Source organism: Mytilus edulis, chromosome 6 (assembly GCF_963676685.1).
Source record: "Mytilus edulis chromosome 6, xbMytEdul2.2, whole genome shotgun sequence".
Classification (NCBI taxonomy): Eukaryota; Metazoa; Mollusca; class Bivalvia; order Mytilida; family Mytilidae; genus Mytilus; species Mytilus edulis.
In genome coordinates this window covers 60,086,290-60,106,205 of record NC_092349.1, presented here as the reverse complement: position 1 = coordinate 60,106,205, position 19,916 = coordinate 60,086,290, and the positions used below count along the sequence as shown (strand labels likewise).

The 19,916-nt window shown below is 30.4% G+C and overlaps 2 protein-coding genes across 5 annotated transcripts in view; one reads left to right on the top strand and one right to left on the bottom strand.

The window, feature by feature from the left end:
- The first annotated feature begins 103 nt into the window (after positions 1 to 103).
- LOC139528012 (coiled-coil domain-containing protein 42 homolog) lies at positions 104 to 15,478 on the top strand. 2 transcript variants are annotated; one of them, XM_071323783.1, is made up of 9 exons: positions 104 to 266; positions 2,705 to 2,810; positions 4,156 to 4,260; positions 4,796 to 4,881; positions 7,510 to 7,681; positions 8,216 to 8,290; positions 10,116 to 10,273; positions 10,649 to 10,733; positions 14,659 to 15,478. In XM_071323783.1, exons 1-9 carry the CDS (start codon positions 211 to 213, stop codon positions 14,752 to 14,754), a joined length of 939 nt encoding a protein of 312 aa, XP_071179884.1. In that variant the 5' UTR covers positions 104 to 210; the 3' UTR covers positions 14,755 to 15,478. The 2 variants fall into 2 exon arrangements, with proteins under 2 accessions (XP_071179884.1, XP_071179883.1); XM_071323782.1 differs by having other exon boundaries at positions 105 to 266; positions 14,436 to 15,478.
- A 2,300-nt stretch (positions 15,479 to 17,778) lies between these two features.
- The window catches only part of LOC139528009 (SANT and BTB domain regulator of class switch recombination-like), a 31,866-nt gene continuing 29,728 nt past the window's right edge, over positions 17,779 to 19,916 (bottom strand). For all 3 annotated transcript variants that reach the window (XM_071323776.1, XM_071323777.1, XM_071323775.1), the window contains one exon: positions 17,779 to 19,159. Coding sequence is in view for 1 of the 3 variants with exons in the window: in XM_071323777.1 (XP_071179878.1) it covers positions 19,114 to 19,159 (46 nt within the window). In the remaining 2 variants the exon portion in view is untranslated. The remainder of the gene's footprint in view (positions 19,160 to 19,916) is intronic.

Sequence of the window (19,916 nt, the reverse complement as noted above, 5' to 3'; positions counted from 1 at the left end):
GTAAAATTTGTGTAAATTAATGATTGTATCGTAATTTAATTTGAAAATCATTAGGATTTAAATGTAAATTTCTTGTTTTCAAAACTTTTAATAGCTTCGATGTCATGGCAACTACTGACTGGTTTACAAATGGCGGATCATTGAACAACAATTTAAAAGTGTCCTTTATTGTTGCTGTTTTTATTTAGACAATAACATTATACCATCAAAATGTCTGTGGATCTGGAAGAATATTTCAAGACGACCTTCGAGGATACCCTCGTGGTGTACGTTTTCCTAGTCTAGAATATGAAAAATAATGCATATTTATTTCACACTGCCACTGGTGAGGGGGGTAGGAGGGGATGCTGATCCCGAAATCCTGGGCTTAAAGACATGAAATCCCTAGCTTAAAAACACGAAATCCCGAGGTCCTGAAATTCGAAAAAAAGAATTCCCGGATCCCAAGAGTGGAAATCCTGAGCTTAAAAACACCCGATCCCGGAGTCCCGATAAAGGTCCTATCCCCCTCACTGGTGCAATGTAAAAAATGGAAAAAGTAGTTTAAGAAAACATATAGACCTAGATATGTAGAATGTGGTTTTCTTCTGTCATGATTCCCTATTGGCCTAATATAGCAATTACCTCTATGCCGTGAGTTACATGTAAACTCTTCAATCTTCAATCTTTGTCGTGATGACAGAGTAATCTCTCTTGTAAATTATCCTCTCTTGTAAAATAATTATCACAATTGTAGTTTCTCCTTTGTACTTATATATTGTAGGTGGCGCTTTAAAAATATTATAGAATTATTGTATGAAGTGAAATAAATTTAAAAAATGGTTTATTAGGTTATTGAAATGGCATGAAAAATTAAAAATATAAAAAATTTAAAGAAATTTGTATCAAATTATCCACTAAAACGGTTTGTTTCCTCTATGTACTCCGCTAATAGTTGATTGATATTTTCTGCATTTGGCAAATTGATTGTTAATAAATTGTCTAGATCTGTTGGAATTTGTCCTGTTATGAAGTATATTTGATGAAATAATTTGTCTCTGGCATCTGAATACAGGTCACATTCAAAAAGGTAGTGTTGTACATTTTCTTTTTGTTTGCAGTGATGACAGGTTTCCGTGTCGATGTGCTGGTTTATTATAAATTGGTATGCATTTAATTTAGAATAACCTGTTCGTAAACTGTTGATTATGTTGTACATTTTTTTTGACGGGAAGTCTTTTTTAACTTTATCTTTAACTTCAGGATGAAATCTGAAATAGTGACGTCCAGTATCACTATTTTCCCATCTGCGTTGCCATTTTTTTGTAACAGAATTTCTGGCTGCTTTTTTTACATCTTGTTTTGTAAATACTATATCATCAACGGCTAGTGTTTCTGCTTCTTTAGCAGCTTCTTTTGCCAAGGAGTCTGCCTCGTCATTTCCTTTTATGTTGGCATGTCCTGGTGTCCAGTTTAAGTTTATTAAAAATCCATGTTCGTTTAAATTTTTTATTTTCCCTTTGATTTCGTTAATGGTTTGATGATAGCTGTCACTTTTCCAATTGAGAGTTAAGATACCTAATGCTGTCTGACTGTCCGAAAATAAAGTTAAAGTATTAATTTGCTCTTTTGAAAAAGATTCTATGTAATCCAGAACCATTTTTATTGCTATAAGTTCAGCTAGCAAGATTGATCCTTTGTTAGAGACAGGTCTTTTTAATTTTTCTTCTTTATCATTAATGTAAATTATAGCTCCTGCACCGCAGGGGCCTGGATTTCCTAAACATGACCCATCTGTAAAAGCAACTGCTGTGTTTGGTGTTTGAGATTGGAGTTGTTCCGAGATGATTTGTTTTCCTTCCTCTATTTGGGCTGTTGTTCTGGATTTTGAGCTGCCTATGTTACGCCAGTAGTCAGGGGCTCTAATGACTGATACTAGACCTTGGTATTCATACTGCGGTTCTATCTTGTCTATATCAACCAATTCTGTATCTTTCATATCTTCAGTTTGTTGGTACATTTTTCCTAGTGGTGATATATATTTTTCTGGATTTTTCTCCTCTTTCCAAATTTCAAATTTTTTTTTAATTGGGACATTATTACTAAAAGAATTAATTTAAACTCAGCATGTATGACTATGTACATGGCTGCATGCAGTTCCAAAAGAATACACCTTATCACTATTTGTCTGCCATTACTGTGCATCACACAGGTTCCTGTAAAATTTTGACATCACAATACAAAATATCTGACGCCCCAATGCAAAAGTTATTGTTGTACGACATCCATTGTTCAAGCAGTAGAGCTTCTTGGGTCAGCCACGTTTATTTCACATGTGAATTTATCGGTTATTATTTAACTGGGAAATCAATATAATTCATTGTAACCAATGTAATAATGATGCTTATCCACCAGTATCGAAGAATCGGACACCTTTTGAATTCAATTATGATTTTAAAACATTTACTGACTCGTTAGAACAGTCATGACAGTTAATTTTCATTTTTTTATTCTTTTTTTAGATCACACCTGAACTGTTGAATTTGACGTCATACAACAATCACTTTTCCTTCATGGCAACAGAAATTTTCTATTAGGATGTCAAAATTTTATGGATTCCTTTGGTTATTAATATTGCATATGAGAAAGGTCATGATCCCTTTTTATGTACATGTAATGTTTAATATATGTGGAAAATCTTTATTTCCTGTTTTTCTTTCATTAGCAAAATGCCTGAGCGGGAAGATGATCACTTGACACCTGCAACAAGACTTTTGGAGAAAAGAAGAGAAATGGCAGAAGTTGATCAGGCACTCCTAGCCCAGAAAGAGGTATTGTAGATTGGTATATTTTTTAATTACAATTCAGCTCATGAAGAATTTATGACTAAACTATTTACTGGAATAATTCAGTCGTTATAATCCACTGATCTAGTATGGCTACATTAACACCTGAATGTCTAGTAGACAATGTAAAGTAGTCAATTAATCATTTAGAATTAGCTCTGGATTGACCTACCTTGAAAACTTTAAGCTTTCAGCTCACCCAGAGAGTTTCAATCAAAATCCTTGGTTTGTGAAGCCTTTTAATCTTATAAAGATTTCAGGTCCTCGACATTCAGAGAAACAATCACTTCAACTGGGACTGAATTATTTATTTTCCAAAAAAATGCACATTAGCATAATTAGGGTATTAGATTAAAAAGTATGGTACATTTTATGACTATATGATTAATTATTGTCTTCCTTTGAATTTGTAAATGTTGAACACTGCAAGTCTGTAACTTGTAGTTCTTCAAATGCTTTCATGAAATTAGTTTTTAATAACTCAATTAAGGTAGCACAATACAAAGATTTTTCATCCCCAATCAGACATCTTTAAACTGATGTAATTCGACTCATCTTTCTTCAAATTTTATAAATGAGGTACCAAAAGAAAGGAGAAGGATTAATCTTTCAAATTGTGATAATTTAATTATGACATAATTATTACATAATTAATTGTTATGTAATTAGTTGCCATTCTGTGATGTCCATACTTGAATGAATTTAGCTTCTTTGTTCTTCATAGCATCCTTAAATTTTTTATAGATTCTTGCACACCACAGTTTGACCTCCAAAACTGTGTCTCAGATTTTTCCTATTGTATTTAATTATCTCATAAATCTTCAATGAAGTTTGCAACATCAATTCATTAGAGACCACTAAGTTCAATTGGGTATAAAATTTGTTCTATTGATGTTTTTGGAAATCTGAGACACAGTTTTGGAGGTCAAGCTGTGTTGTACAAGATTCTATAAAATATTTTGGGATGCTATGAAAAACAAAGACGCTAAATTCATTCAAGTGTGGACATCACAATATAGCGACTAATTGCATAATAATTAATTATGTAATAATTATGTCATAATGAAATTATCACAATTTAAAAGACTAATCTTTCTTCTTTCTTTTGGTACCTCATTTATAAAATATAAAGAAGGATGGAATGAATTACATCAGTTTAAAGTTGTCTGATTGGGAGTGACAAAAACTTTGTATTGTGCTACCTTAAATAAAAATAAAAAACAACTCATTTTTAGATATTTTTTTAATACTTTTTCCCTGAACCAACTACATAGAATGATGCGATATGTTTCATATTTTTAAAAACAATTATATGATATTCTACTTCAAGGAATTCCAAATGAAAATGGAAAGTTTACAGCAAAGAAGAGAGGAACTAGAAAGAAAAGAATGTGATTTAAAGGAGCAATTACTGAAGTTTGATCATTTTCTCAAGGTAAGTATCAGACTCAGAAGTTTATAGATAAATCATCTTTTGAAAGGGTTGTTCTTGTAAATGCAGCTAATGATATATAGATGTAAATTATTCCTATTTAAAAGTGTCTCACTTATCTTGAAAAAAAAGGATTTTTAATGAAAAATAAACATCCTGCTGTCAAAACTGAGTAATGACACTTATTATGATTGAATATATATTGCAAAATATGCAGAAACATTATATATTTTGGCTAAAGATGTTTTTTTACATTTGTGATGACATTGACATCTTATAGAATGATTCAAAAATTGTGGTTGAAAATGGAAGTATTTGCACTATCAGCGGTTAGAGAAATATGTAATAATTGATTGAAATTAAAGTTAACTACTAATGTTGAGTTCTTTAAAAGATATGTTTGTATATAGAATTTAATATTTCTAAAGGATATTACATTAAGTTAACTGGAACTTTTATTTTAAAAAGTTTTATAATATAATGTAGTGAATTTATGAAAAAAAATATCACTATATCATTAAATATCATTTGTTTACAGGAAAATGATTCTAAGAAAGCAAGAGCTTTGAAAAAGGCTGACGAGGAAAGAGATTCAAAGAAACATAAAGATAAAGAAATTGAGAAGTAATTACAGCAACAATATTACCTCCCTTGTCACAATATCTATGTATTTGACAACATTACCTCCCTTGGCACAATACATAATTTATATTTGGCAAAATTACCTCCCTTGGCACAATACATAATTTATTTTTGACTAAATTACCTCCCTTGGCACAATACATAATTTATTTTTGACTAAATTACCTCCCTTGGCACAATACATAATTAATATTTGACAAAATTACCTCCCTTGGCACAATACATAATTTATATTTGACTAAATTACCTCCCTTGGCACAATACATAATTTATATTTGACAAAATTTCCATCCTTGGCACAATACATAATTTACATTTGTCAAAATTACCTCCCTTGGCCCAATACTATTATATTGTCAAAATTACCTCCCATGCCATGGTACAATAATGGCATATTACTCTTGGTCTGTTATTATGGTGTATTGGGTTAGCCAAAAGAATATATAGATATGTTCAAAATTTAAGGTTTATATTTATTCATTCGTGTAAACTTCTTATCTTTAGATATAAACTTCTATTTCAAAGAATTCAAAAATATTCAACTCATGTCATGACCGAACAACACTGATAATTAACTCGTAGTCATGCGCTACGCGCATTTGTGAATTAATGTGTTGTTTGGTCACTCGTTGAATATTTTTCTCTATTTGAATTCTTCGATTAGTTATTCTATAATTAACAACTATGTACACTTTATGTAACAACTTGTCTTTTTGAGATCTGTTCAGTATGTTGGTCTGATTGACTTGTGGATTGAAAATTTAAACATAGACTTAAAATTTGATTTAATGTTAAAAAATCCAGTTATCTGTATAGCCTTTTGGTTAATTGCATAGCAAATAATCACCAGCTAGATATGCTTAATTAAACTGGTCTCTATATTTCACCTGAAACATCAAGTATGTAAGTAAAATTTTTTAATGTAATGTTATTTTCATTATTTTTTGTCTCACCTGTGACAAAAGTTGCAGAAGACAAGACATAGGTCAAGGACATCAACAATTGTTAAGTTTTCTGATTAAGGTGGCTCGGGCCTATTCGAAGTTTCTATCAGAATTGCCATATTTTTAAATTTTTTATTCTTTACAGAAAGTGAATCAAATGGTCAAAAAAAAATAGGGGGTCACTGACCATTTAGGCTCAAAATTTTACTTTTAAATAGGTATGTAAAAGGGACCATTTTTCCATGAAATGATAGGGAAAATAGAGGTGTTAACATATTTTTATCAGAATATAAAAAAAAGTTCTCTGACAATTCGTCCAAAACTGTAATATAAACAGCTGAAATATAGCTTCAAACAATGAGCAAATAAAAAACATAGGTCACTGATAATGGAAAAAAAATATTTTGCCTTAAAACCCAAATTGTGGTGGGAAAATGGTGAAATTGGGTGATATGGCATTTTGAGCCTTTCACAGATAAACATAATAACAATAATATTTTTGTACTGACATAACTACAATGGCTTAACATTTTAAATTAATCAAAATATTTTTAAAAAATAATATCGAATTTATGACACATACCTTTTGTGTGTGTTGTAATTCATGCGTGAAATTATGCACAGTCGAATAGTCCCAATCCACCGTAAGTCAGTTTCATAGAAACTTAACTTGTGATTGATCAATGCTTTTTTCTATAAAGTTGCATTACTATCAGTACATCACAGTTGAAGATCATTTTGACGTGCTGCCCTAAATGTCATGGGTCCAGCAAACTTTGAATTGATTAGCAATGTTGCTGTTTATCCATTTGTCTGCATTTTCTGTCGACAGGCAAGACATGTCTCTGTGTCAAAAGTTTAATTTTTATTTACTTTTGTGTTGTTTCAATATATAGTTGAAATAGTTTCTTTCTTGATTATATTATGTGATATTCATTAAAGAGGGGCAAAAGATACTAGAGGGACAGCCAAACTCATAGATCTTAAAATAAACTGAAATTTAGGTAAATTTGATTCCCTTGTTCTATTTTAAGCCTTGGGTCATGAAAATATCGACCAGGAGTAAATTTTAAAAAATATTGCCTCCTATTAATTAATTTCAATGACTATCTATGTATAATGCGTTTAATTCAGGCTTGGCAAATGGGTTATTTCTTTTCATGTAATACATTAAAAGACATTTATTTATTGCTGAAGATTTTTATGTATCAAACATTTATTGTTTGTTATTGTTGAAAAGTGTATGTATTTAATATATACTTCTAATTCTTATGTTTCATTGTACACATATTTGTCACTGAAAAAAATCTATTTGTAGAACATTTGGTTCTATATTTATATTACAGATAAAGGGAATGTTGGTACACAAAAAACAAACAAACAAATCTTTTTATAAACTTTATTAAAAGAATTAACAGACATTAACATTGATGACATCAGAAATTTCACTTTTATTAGAATTCAAAACTCTAAACTGTATTGATGGATCACAGCTCTTCATCTTTCTTTTGGGATTTCCTTCCCATCAATCTTTTTTTACTCTGTAATTTTTGCATTTTGGATATGAGGATATTTCACATAATCACATAATTTTGTCTGACAAATAGGCTATGCAAATAGTCAGAATCGTCTGTATATACTTCAGTGTTTCTTATTACTTTTTTAGATTGAAAGTAGAAAAATCAAAACTAGAAAAAGACAAATCCAAGTTACAAGAAAAATTAGATAGATTTAAAATTTATCACACTTACATGGAAAAGGTGTTAGAAGCAGGAGAGGAATTTGGTGAAATGAGAGATATTATAGCTAGATATGACACATTGACAGCAACACATGAGGTAAGAAACTATCATGATGAATCAGCGGGAAAATAGGGTGAAAATAAAAACACAACACATAACTCGTGTGCTGCAACAAATGACAATTGATTGTTTTAAACCTTGACTTTGTTATAGCACTTTCCTTGAACATTTTTATGGTGGAAATTATTCTCATCAACCCACTTCGGCATACCTACTTATGAATTATTGTTTTAATATCTTTCCCAGGCCCCCATTACAAAAAGTTCTGGATCTGCCACTGTCTTGCAAGATTAAGTGTCAATCATTTGCCACTGAACATTTTTCAAAGACCAATTTTAATTGAATCTTTTTAGTATTCATATTTTTTTATTCATTACTTGTGAGATATATATATATATACATATACTTGAAATATTAAGATATTTTACAAAGACAATCCTACAATACATTGTTCTATACAAGACATAGAAACATTAAAAAAAAATGAAAAATGATTTAGCAGTACATGTATAATACTTTACAGGTGAATAATATTCCAATATTCATTTATAAAATTGTAATTTTTTCCAGGATTTATTAGAACAGGACCAAAGAAATCAGGAAGTCATAGAAAAAGAACGACAAAATTTGATGAAATACAGCGAGGTATGTTGGATCAAGGCCTTGCTGTGATAATTAAAGGAACCATGAATTATCATTAAAGAATTGAAAAAATATTTGATTGTAGTATAAAAATGTTCACCATTTTTTTGAAATTTAGACACTACATTCATTTTGTCAACAAATAAGTAAAAAATAGTACAACCTATATAACTAGGTAGAAATAATGTGTGCTGTGTTGAGATTTTCTTGACTGTTTTAGAAAGTGAAGTAATTATTTATTTGCAGAAATAGATTTTCTACTCGGGTGTCTTCAGCTCTTTGAGCACAAGCATATTCAATTAAGAATAAAGTATAAAATTGAGAATGGAAATGGGGAATGTGTCAAAGAGACAACAACCCGCCCAAATAAAAAACAACAGCAGAGGGTCACCAACAGGTCTTCAACGTAGCGAGAAATTCCCGCACCCGGAGGCGTCCTTCAGCTGGCCCCTAAACAAATATATACTAGTCCAGTGATAATGAACGCCATACTAATTTCCAAATTGTACACAAGAAACTAAAATTAAAATAATACAAGCCTAACAAAGGCCAGAGGCTCCTGACTTGGGACAGGCGCAAAAATGCGGCGGGGTTAAACATGTTTGTGAGATCTCAACCCTCCCCCTATACCTCTAACCAATGTAGTAAAGTAAACGCAAAACAATACGCACATTAAAATTCAGTTCAAGAGAAATCCGAGTCTGATGTCTGAAGATGTCACCAAAGAAAATAAGCAAAATGACAATAATACATAAATAACAACAGACTACTAGCAGTCAACTGACATGCCAGCTCCAGACTTCAATTAAACTGACTGAAAGATTATGATTTCATCATATGAACATCAGGCACAATCCTTCCCGTTAGGGGTTTAGTATCATACCATCATAACATATATGAGAAGAACATAACCCGTAGTTTTAATTAAGGTGTATATTATTTTTTTTAAATATATAAAGTAATACGAACTGAAAGGTAATGCGCTATACACATCATATGCCGCCATGACGTACGTTGTCCGCCACTGCTATTCGCGGCATATTCTGTGATGACCATGGATTTTTCATCAGGACTCTTAAACCATTCGGTTTCATTTCGGGTCCTCTCATTTTTATAGTAAAATCATTCAGTAGAAGGAAAATAGAAGGAAAATAAAAACAAATATTTTGACAAATGCAAATGGCGGAAATCGGAAACGAAGCTGTAAATATGGAAATATTTCAGCATTCTATGGCAAAACTGAAAACGAGGATTAGTTAAAAGGTTTCTTGTTATCTCAATGTGTTTTTTACATTTAATTCGTGTGGGAAATATGATTTGATAGATCATTACATGACGTAGAAATGGGGGGGAAACGGAGGTTGACTGAAAATTTTCAGGACGGAGCCAATTATTTGTACCATGATTATATAATACGTTGTGTATAGTGCAATACGCTATGGAATCGAGCAACTGGTGTTTTTTATATTGTATGGCAGATAAAACAAGAAGATAAATGAAGACTAAAAGCAGTTTTTATTCAAAATTCATCTCAAATGTAATATATTACACCTTTTACCTGTTAATTACCTGGAAATGCAGCTAACCTGATAAAAATTTATTGAAATAATTGCCTAACATTACAGGTCATGCTCTCCTGATCATTTTTCATGCAATAACTGTTTCTGTATCTCTTATAATAAAAAAAGATACAGCATGCTGAAAAGGAATATACTGTTTTATTGAATGAACACCAAAAAAATGCAGGAGCAGCCATTTTTCTATGTTTTTGTGTAGCCTTGAAAGGGTTAACCGTATAAAATTATAATTGTTTATATTATTTTCATAGGAAAAAGACAATGAGATTTTATCCTGTAATAACCAGTTATCAGGATTACAGACTCAACTTGACACAGCTCAGAGTGAGGCTGTAAAATGGGAGTCAGCATGGACACATATTAAAAATACTGCTGCTACAAAAACACTTACACTTGGTAGAATTAAAATGTAAGTTCACACAAAACTGTGGGTGTTAGTAAGACTTGAATACTTTAGTTATAGTAATTGATGTTCATAGTATATTTCTGATATTTTATAAGATAAACACCATTCATTTTTGTTGCTGAAAAAAAACATGTGCACAAATTTGAAAGCATCTATATATAGAATACCAGATAGATCAAATAATATGAATGTGTACGTAGTATATAAAAAATATTTTTTACATAAAAATTCCCTCTCATCATCCCATTTCTCCCACCCCACTCAATACTTTCCCACTTAAACAAACATTTGATCAAAATGGCAAGAATTGTTATAGATAAACTAAATGAAACATCTTTCATTGCACAATTTTAAATAAATTTATTTTTGTTTTGATAGGGCTGCCAGAAATTTGTATCAGTTAGTCAAACGACACCAAAGACAGTCAGCGGAAGAAGAAGAAACACATGAACAATTAGCACAGGTAAAATTGTACCTCAAATTACATATATATATATCTGGTGTTGAATGTCACATATGTATGTATTTTGGTAAAGGTTTGGTTTATAAAATATGGACAAGGAAAGTGGAAATCTGTTGTTGAAGTACTCTCTTACTTCTTTGCAGAATATACAAATACTCAAAGACGAACATACATATTTATTTTGTACACAGATAATGTTTTGATTTAAACAAAGTTACCCTCGGCATTTGGGTTTAAGTTCAGTTCTCATGCAACATGACCTTCAATCATAAAACTTTTTTGGAAGATATCTATGTTTTTGCAAATAAAGTTCAAACGTTATAATAAGTTAAGGGATTGAATTTCCAAAACTAGTAAAACAGAAATCAGAGAGGAAAATCTAACAGATTTCTCACCTTGTGAAAAGAAATATATATACATGTATAAATGCGTGTTTGTCATGCCAGTGAAAACTGTACTCATAGATGTTTTGTTTGTTTGAAGGATATATATATACGAGTCTAAATTGAAAACTACGTTCAAACCTATGATTGTGTTGGATAAAAACCGCAATTTTTATACGTGTGCATGTAAAACAAATTTCGTTGTAGAAGGGTCTAAAAACAGCACAAACAACATTTTCCAAAAGACAAAAAAAGTGAAAAAGTATATTCAAACAAAACGCATTTGACTAACAGGTCGAACAACTGATGTTCTTTAACCCTGCTGACTGCCATTGGAGATTGCCAAATAAAATTGATCACAAGATGTAACAAAATGGATCTTAATATAAATTTAATACTAAACAGAAAAGAAAAAAAATGTTTAACTTGTGGCCACGATGTTATGCCACAAACATACGGTGTCAATATGTTTTTATATATATATATTTAAGTTTTCAAAAGCACTATAAAGATTAAGATTTTTTTTTGTCTTCCTTTGAAGTACATTTGTAAAGCATAAAATCTAATAATGTTTATTTTGGTATCATATGTTGAGGAAATTGAAACATTTGATTTGATATATGTAATACAGCTATGAGCTAGCTTTAAATATGGATATGGATCATTAATTTGAAGAATTAGTGATCTTCTCACCAAAGACAAATAAGAACATTGGTTACTGTAGACTGATGAGAAATCTCTTTTGTTAACAAGGAAAATGTAACACTACAATCAACTTTCTATCCTACATGTAGAACAGAAAAATATTAATTTGAATATTAAAGTTATGAATATTCTAAAAAAGAAAGATAATATTAGGTACTCATATACAACTCCTAACCAACCTAAAGAATAAGTACAAGGAAGAAAAAACACGTGCAAAGTGAAAAATTAAAAAAATACATATGGACAAAAATATTCTGATTTCCTATAGAAAAAATGGTGCAGTAACTTGTCAAAGTTAAAACTAAAAAATAACTAACACACAAAATAGTTAAACTTCAGTACAGGGGGGAAAATGGTGTTGTTAAACTAGTTATCTTTGTGTTTAAAATGTCATTGACCAAAAGTTTTCAGCATAAAATTATTGACAAATGAGCAATCACAATGAAAGACTAAATCTTTTCATGATGGCACTAAAAACAAAGGCAAGTGGCAGTGACGGGTACCAGCCATAAAAAAAAATGATTTCTTATAGTAGTTTTTCATAATTACATTTTTTTTTACAATAGAAATTATTGATTGACTATGTTTCTTTATAATTTTTGTATTCTTCATTTTTACAGTTAATTGAGTTCCAGTCAAAATTCCTTTTTATTGCCTGTTTATTTTGCATTAAGATAACAAAATGCTCTGAACATTGGATGCTATTTTTCATAATTTGTTGAAATAAAGATTACTTACATTTTATAGAAAAACAAATATAACTTAGAAGTACAATTATTTTTCTTTAACAGAACCTTGTAATTTTTTTGGAAAGTTTTGATTATAAATAATAAAAAAATAAAATTGGTCTGTGCAAAACCAATTTGAAGATCTTCAGGATTTGAGACTTTTTGGATTAGAAAAGCATTTGATTTAAACAGATTGAAAATATTTATTGTATATTTATTGATTTACGTACTTGTAATCAAATTAATTAGCTTATCTCCCTTGTTGAGAGCATTTTTCCCTTACTTTAGAAACACCTGCATGTTGTATACCCTAACTGCATGAATAAATCACATGTATGACCTTTACTAACTGTTTAACTTAAATAAGATTTGAGTTCAAAACATATATTAAATATAAGGTAGTGCACATATTTGTTTTGAGTAGATATTATATATATAATTCTTTAGTATAGAAGTATAAAATAGTAATATTATACAAGAGTACATGACTTAGGAATATTTCATACACATCAATATATAAGTAAAGTTTACAGTGTAGCACTCTTCTCCTTGTGATGATTACTTTTAGTAGCCTTTTAGGTGGAGGAAAAATATTTTTATATTATTCTAGTGTAAGTTGTATTTCATAAGGAGTCGGAATAATGGGTCAAGCAGAAAAAATCCCCCAAAATAAAAAAAGGCTGAATAATAAAGATTAGAAACTAAAAGGGGGATTAAGTATAAAGAACAATGGAAAATATGCCATAAAAATACTTTTCTTGCTACATATAAACATACGATGAAACTTCATTGGAAAATTATTTGTCTAAGTTATCTCCCCTTATGTTAAGCTATTTTTTAAAATTTACTGAAACAATCAGAAGAATTTCTGTTAAGTTAAATCTTAAAATACTAAATTATACATGGTTTCGATAATGCCACTTCCTGTTTTCACCAGTGAATGTGAGTGGACACACTTGCTAATTTGACCCTTTGAACTATGTGTTGTATGTACTAGTGTCACTTGTGCATGTGTGACACACTTAGCTTGCACATTAGCTTGTGTAATAGCCTAGCTTCTAATGTATAACAATCTCCCAAAATGTACCAAGCTGGGGCAGCACAAGTTCAAGGCCAACAATGAAAAAAGGTGAGAACTTTTTTTTGAAAAAAATTAGCATGCTTAATATATTTATAGCAAACTTGATGTTAATGCATTATATATTTTTGATGCTTTTTTGGTGTATATTCTATAGAATTTTGAATATAATTGGGTGTATCATTGATTCATATTATCATTATACATGCAGAGTTGTTTTATGATCTGAGAGTTGTATAAACTTGAGTGGTAAACTTTCAGTTCTTTGTTATACAAATTTTGTGTGTTTCATATAGTTATCTATTCTAGTCAGGAATTTATCCATTTTTCTTCATTCCTTCACACCATTTTTCAAATCATCATTCCCTATAATTCTTAATATCTATGTGTTTTAACATACACTCCAAAACAATCAATACAAAATCTGATGTGTGATTTCCAGTTCCTACCAGTTACCATACCAAATAGGATCAAAAGAGTTGCTTCCCTTTATATATTTGACATAAAAGATATATTTCACCTGTTTAGACATGTATTGGTATAATATTTAACTGGGCTATATTCGAAACTTGCAATTAGTGTTTTAGATAACAAAATATCACCGCAAATTAACAAAAAATCACAATAAAAAATTCACAAATTTATAAATAAAACAAAGGGAAGCAACAAGTGTTTGCATTTATTTCATCCCCTTCATTCTTTTGTATATTCATCAAATATGTTTTGTATAACTATTGATGTTTTTCTTTTGATGTCATTTACTTTGACTGCATAATTATTGACCAATTTTCTTTTGCTATCATTTCAGATTCAGATGTTTTTGTTTGATCTAAAGGACATTGTACAGGAACTGAAAAGATCTGATACTTTTGTGTCTTCTGCCTATGTACCATCATCATCATAGACTTATCTCCCCTGCTGCTGCCAGTACTTACATCCCTTTCCTCAACATCTTGTGTGGCTCATTACTATACTTCTGCACACTCGGAATGATTCATTTTAGAATATAATATGTAAAATTACAATTTCAGATCCGTGTAGTCATTCAGGATTTGCTGTCGATAACCGGTGAGATTAGACGAGCAGAATTGTCTCAGGCTTCAATAGTTCCACCGTCATCAAGTTAACCTTGTATATAAAATATTGGAAAATATTACAAGGGGTACTGCCTATGTAAACTATGTGCTGGCTGATGTGAAACAATCTTCCCATACAGTGTGACATTTCTAAGTACTCAATTCTTTTCATACTAGAAAAAATTGTAAAAATGCATTTCCAAGAGTATGACAGACCTTGAAAAACCATTCTGATTGATTAAATTTTATACAACATATATGTATTCAATTTGAAAGGCATTTCTATGAGCAATGCCAAACCTTCAAAAAAACATTCCAATTGATTACATTTTATGCAACAGTATGTATTCAATTTTAAAGGCATTTCTTTGAGCAATGCCTAACCTTTAAAAAAAACCATTCCAATTGATTACATTCTTTGTTATAATATATATGTTCTGAAAGCATTTTGTATGAGTGGCTGAGCTGTGAGAGAGTTGTGTGATTTGTATGAAAGCTGTTGCAGATGTGATATGTATGGAGTCTATATTTATGTTAATGTTTGTTAAAATGACAACCCTTCAACTTCTAAAAAAATTATTTAAAACCTTAGTATACTAAAAACTGATGACGATCTATGTATCCTACAAATTTTTCTTTACAATTATTTTTATTTTTCTCCATACTGTTGTATACATGTGCCAAGGTTGTGATATGTATTATATGTGCTGTGTAACAGTTGTTTATTTTATTATTTCAAGATTATACACAAAATAAAAAAAGATATAGAATTGTTTGATGATGTATTTTTTCCTAACTGCCTTTTGTTAGTGTTTTACCTATGGTTACTTTAGGATAGAAATAATTCCCATCTGGCATATGTCATAAAATTGTTCTTGATCTCATTTAATTTTTCAGTAATTGCTCAAAATATTATGTTTTTGTTAACACAGGATTGTGTTTGGATATTGTTTTTGACCCACACATCCATCAGTCTTTCAGTCCTGTTTTTTGGCATTGCAAGTCCTCTGAAACCACACAACAGAATTTGATGAAACTTTGTAGATAAGAAGTACATACTAACGTAGATGTTTAAAAATAAAAAAGATGTGGTATAATTGCCAATATGACAACTCTCCATCAGAGACCAAATTGCATAGAGGTTAACAACTATAGATCACCAAACAGCCTTCAACAATGAGCAAAACACACACAGAAAAGTTAGCTATAAAAGCCCCTGAAATGACAATTGTAACAACTCTAACAAGAAATCTAACAGCCTAATTTATGTCAAAAAAGAACATGAGTAACAGGAATAAAAGGCACATACAGAATGAGGCAGGTTTAAACATCCTTATGAGCAGGAAAATAAGATTTATTGTTCTATGAGATATGCCCCTTTGAAATTAAAATTTTGACCTAAATATACAGTAACAGTTAGTCAGTCTGACTTCTCTGAAATCAGTAACCACTGAACAGAATTTCTTGAAAATTTGTAGTCAATGAGGACATAATATTTAGATGTGCAACATCCACAAAAAAGAATGATCAGTTGCCTTCTGTAGGGGTTTTGACTCTGAACTTGGGTATCTAGTGAGATTTAGCTTGCCCACTGCCAATGGAAGGTTGAGGTGATCTGAGGTATGTGAGCTTTCTCTGGTTAAATTATTTTGAGTAATAGGTCAATTATTTCTGGTACATAAAAGCATTGCAAGGTAAACATTCCTTCAGACATGGTTGTTGTGGCCTTGGTTTGTTGAAATGTGGTGATGTTTGGTGAATACAATGATAGTAATTAAGGTGTATATGGTTCTGGCACAGTTCACCTACTGATAACCTAATTGGTCATTTGTAAGTTTTTGTGATGGGTCCATTTCTCCTATACTATCAGTTATAGTTATTGACAACTTTAATAATAGAATGTTTTTTGGGATATTATATATTTCTCATAATACAAGCAAGACATCCACAATAAATAGAATGCATGTTCATTTGCATGGTTCATTTCTCAATGTTGAGTTTTCTTGATTGTATGGAATTTATTGTAAGGTGTACATATCTGTCTTACAGGGTTCATCTAACGGGACCTTATTTTCAATGGTGTAAGCTGTCTTTAAACAAGCCTAAATCATGAAGACATTGTTTACATAAAATCAAATAGCCACAAAAAATACAATATATGCACAAAGATAAACAGCACATTGTCCAGACAGCCCAACTTGGTACAAGCACAAAATGTGGTGTTCACCTAGTTTGTATGTTGTAAAGGATTAACATGGAATGAAAATCCTGCAACAGAATACAATAAATATAACCTGTCTTTAATGGTCCTTTATAATCTCTATATATCACCTGGAAACCAAATGTGGGACAACTGATGCATGCCTGTGGGTGCAGGATTTTCATGTTGATGATGATCCATTGGTGCCCTTATGGTTGTATCCTGCTCTTTGGTCAGGTTGGTCCTCATACATGTCCCTGTTTCAATACTCAATTTTATGATTGCCAGTGATGAAAATATCAAACAAAAGACCACAGATCAAGGATTTATAAACAAATGTATGGCATTTGTCAAACAGCCAGTGAGCGAAATCCAAATAATGTGTTACAAATCAAGATAACTGCCATAGAAAATTTTGTGGTGCAGTTCCCGACATTGTAGAAGACAATTTTTAAAGGGTTTAGGCTTTTTATTATAATGCAATTTTTAAGCCACATTTGGGCTATTTGTGGCAGTCAGTTTTTATAGGTGGAGGAACTCTGAGTGCTATGAGAAAACCACTGACCTTCGATAGGAAAACTGACAATCTTAGTCAATTAACATGGAAGTAGACTGCTACCACACAAGGGGGTTTAAACTCACAATTTCAGCTAGTGATTACAGTAGAAGAAATACTTAGACCACTTGGCCACCGAGGCCCTACAACAGGAAAATTTGAAAATCAGTTCAAATGAGAAATATAACAGACTATATATATAGCTAGTTCATAACAATACAATTTACAAAATCATGATCCAAAGACAACCATTAAATTACAGGCTTCTGACCTTGGACATCCCAAGGTTAAAGATTTTAATGACAAAAAACTCCAAATCGTTTCATATATAATTTTTAATCATAAATAAATCACATAGATTGCTTAAAATCAAACATAAAAAATACATGAGTAGTAAATTAAAATTAAGATATACCTATTTGCCCTTTGTTATCATTTTTTGTAAAAAAAAATACGTAAAATAAAGTTAAATACACTATCATACTTTTGTTTATTAAATAGTGTAACACAGAAAATAAATAAAAACAGAAGAAAGAATAATTCATACTGAAATAACGCATGTAGCTACAGTTGCATATATGTTGTTTTAAAAAGACTATGAAGTGTAGGAGGAAAAAATCAACAGGGATTGCTAGCCCGTCAATGCATTATAGAGGACCATAATGGGATGACACTTTTGGTTTTTTTTTCATTTTTGTGGGAATTTAGGATTTACAATTACCATTACTGGAATTACTGATTTCATTTTTCAAGATCTAAGAAATTATGAAAGAATTTTTTTTTAATGAATTCAAGATGGGTTTTTTACCCAGGAATTCTTGATGACACCTTCTCACACCTTCATGTACAATGATTATTATTTTATGTTCATAAAAGTAAGTAGATGTCAAATTGTCAATTATAAAACCAAACACCAAAAACGGCATGACATGAAAGCAAAACTTAATGTGTAAACTTCAATAATATTTTGATAAAGCCTATAAAAAAACAATGTCCATCATGCCATTCAGTTACAAGTGACTTACTTTCCGGTTAATATGAGAACTCAAGACGGCAAAACAGAGTGAAGATGTATTGGGGCAAGTCATCATATGACTAGGGTTTCCTACACATTTTTTTTTTAACTATTATAATTCAAATTCATAAAAAAATCAATAATATTATAAACTAAAGGACAAAATTCAACAAGGTATAGGAACTTAAAAGAAGGTCTATCTAATTAGATCAAGGCTCAAATGTTAGACAAATTCAAGCCAACAGGATTAAATGTCTTACAATATATTTGAAATTAACAATACCAGAAAAAACAAGTACCTAAACAAGTTTTTTTTTGTAAGAATACAAAACTAATTTGTGTACAGTTTGCAAATTTTCATTGTGATATTTTCAATTTCACACATTTTTACAAATTATAAAAAAATACTTGGATTCTAATAAAATTGTCAAAAGAATATTCCATGTGATAAAAGCAGCATATTTGTAAAAAAAACATTCTGTGCACCTGTCATCTGCTAAAATGATTTCTTGCATTAAATGCAGTGAATAAAAAGTCATAAATGCTTCCTTGTCAGCAGTGGCAAGACTTTTTGTCCAATGTTTCTAGTGGTAACATCAATGTCATTGTACTTGGAGACTTTAATACATGTACTGACATTCAAGACATGGACGACCTCAGGGAAGAAAACCTCATTGGTTTTGCCCTGAAAATATACACAGAAAAAAATGTTTTACAACTTATCAATCTTTTCACATAGTATCTGTATTATTATAATAATAAATTTTTTTTCAAACAGCTATACCTTGAAGTTATACTTTCAGAAATTGGTTGGAGATGAAAAATACTATAAATTCTATCAACCTTTTTTCCCTTCTGGTAAATTTTCCAGTTGATTTATGACAAAACAATAAATTATTTTGTTTTCGTATTGATTGTCATATACCAATCTTTAAAGGCAGTTTTTTGGGGCTGTTGTTTAAAAATACTTGTATGAAACCTTTATGGCAATCCCAAAGTAATTTTTTAATAAGTGTCTTAAAGTTTTTACTGCATAACATATATCCTACATTATTGAATATAAATATATACAGTAAATTTTAGGATGCAAAAAATCCTACAAATTAACACTAATATCCCAATCATTATACTGATACCCTTTTCTAATTCACCGTATTCTATTACATATATAAAATTGTTTAAATGTTAAACAAATAACTACACCTATTATCTTTTTAATTGTATTTTTGCAATTTGATTGCTATGTCATTGATGTATTCCCCATATCTACAGTTTTTTCATATCTTTGCAATTACTCTAAACCAACTTATTTTCGCGGATACTTTATTTCACGTTTTTCTTACTTACTTGATAAAGTGTTATAAGGAAAGATTCAAGTTTTACATATTACATATTCGCAACAATTAATATTCACGTTATTTTTCTACTCGCGAAAGTCGTGA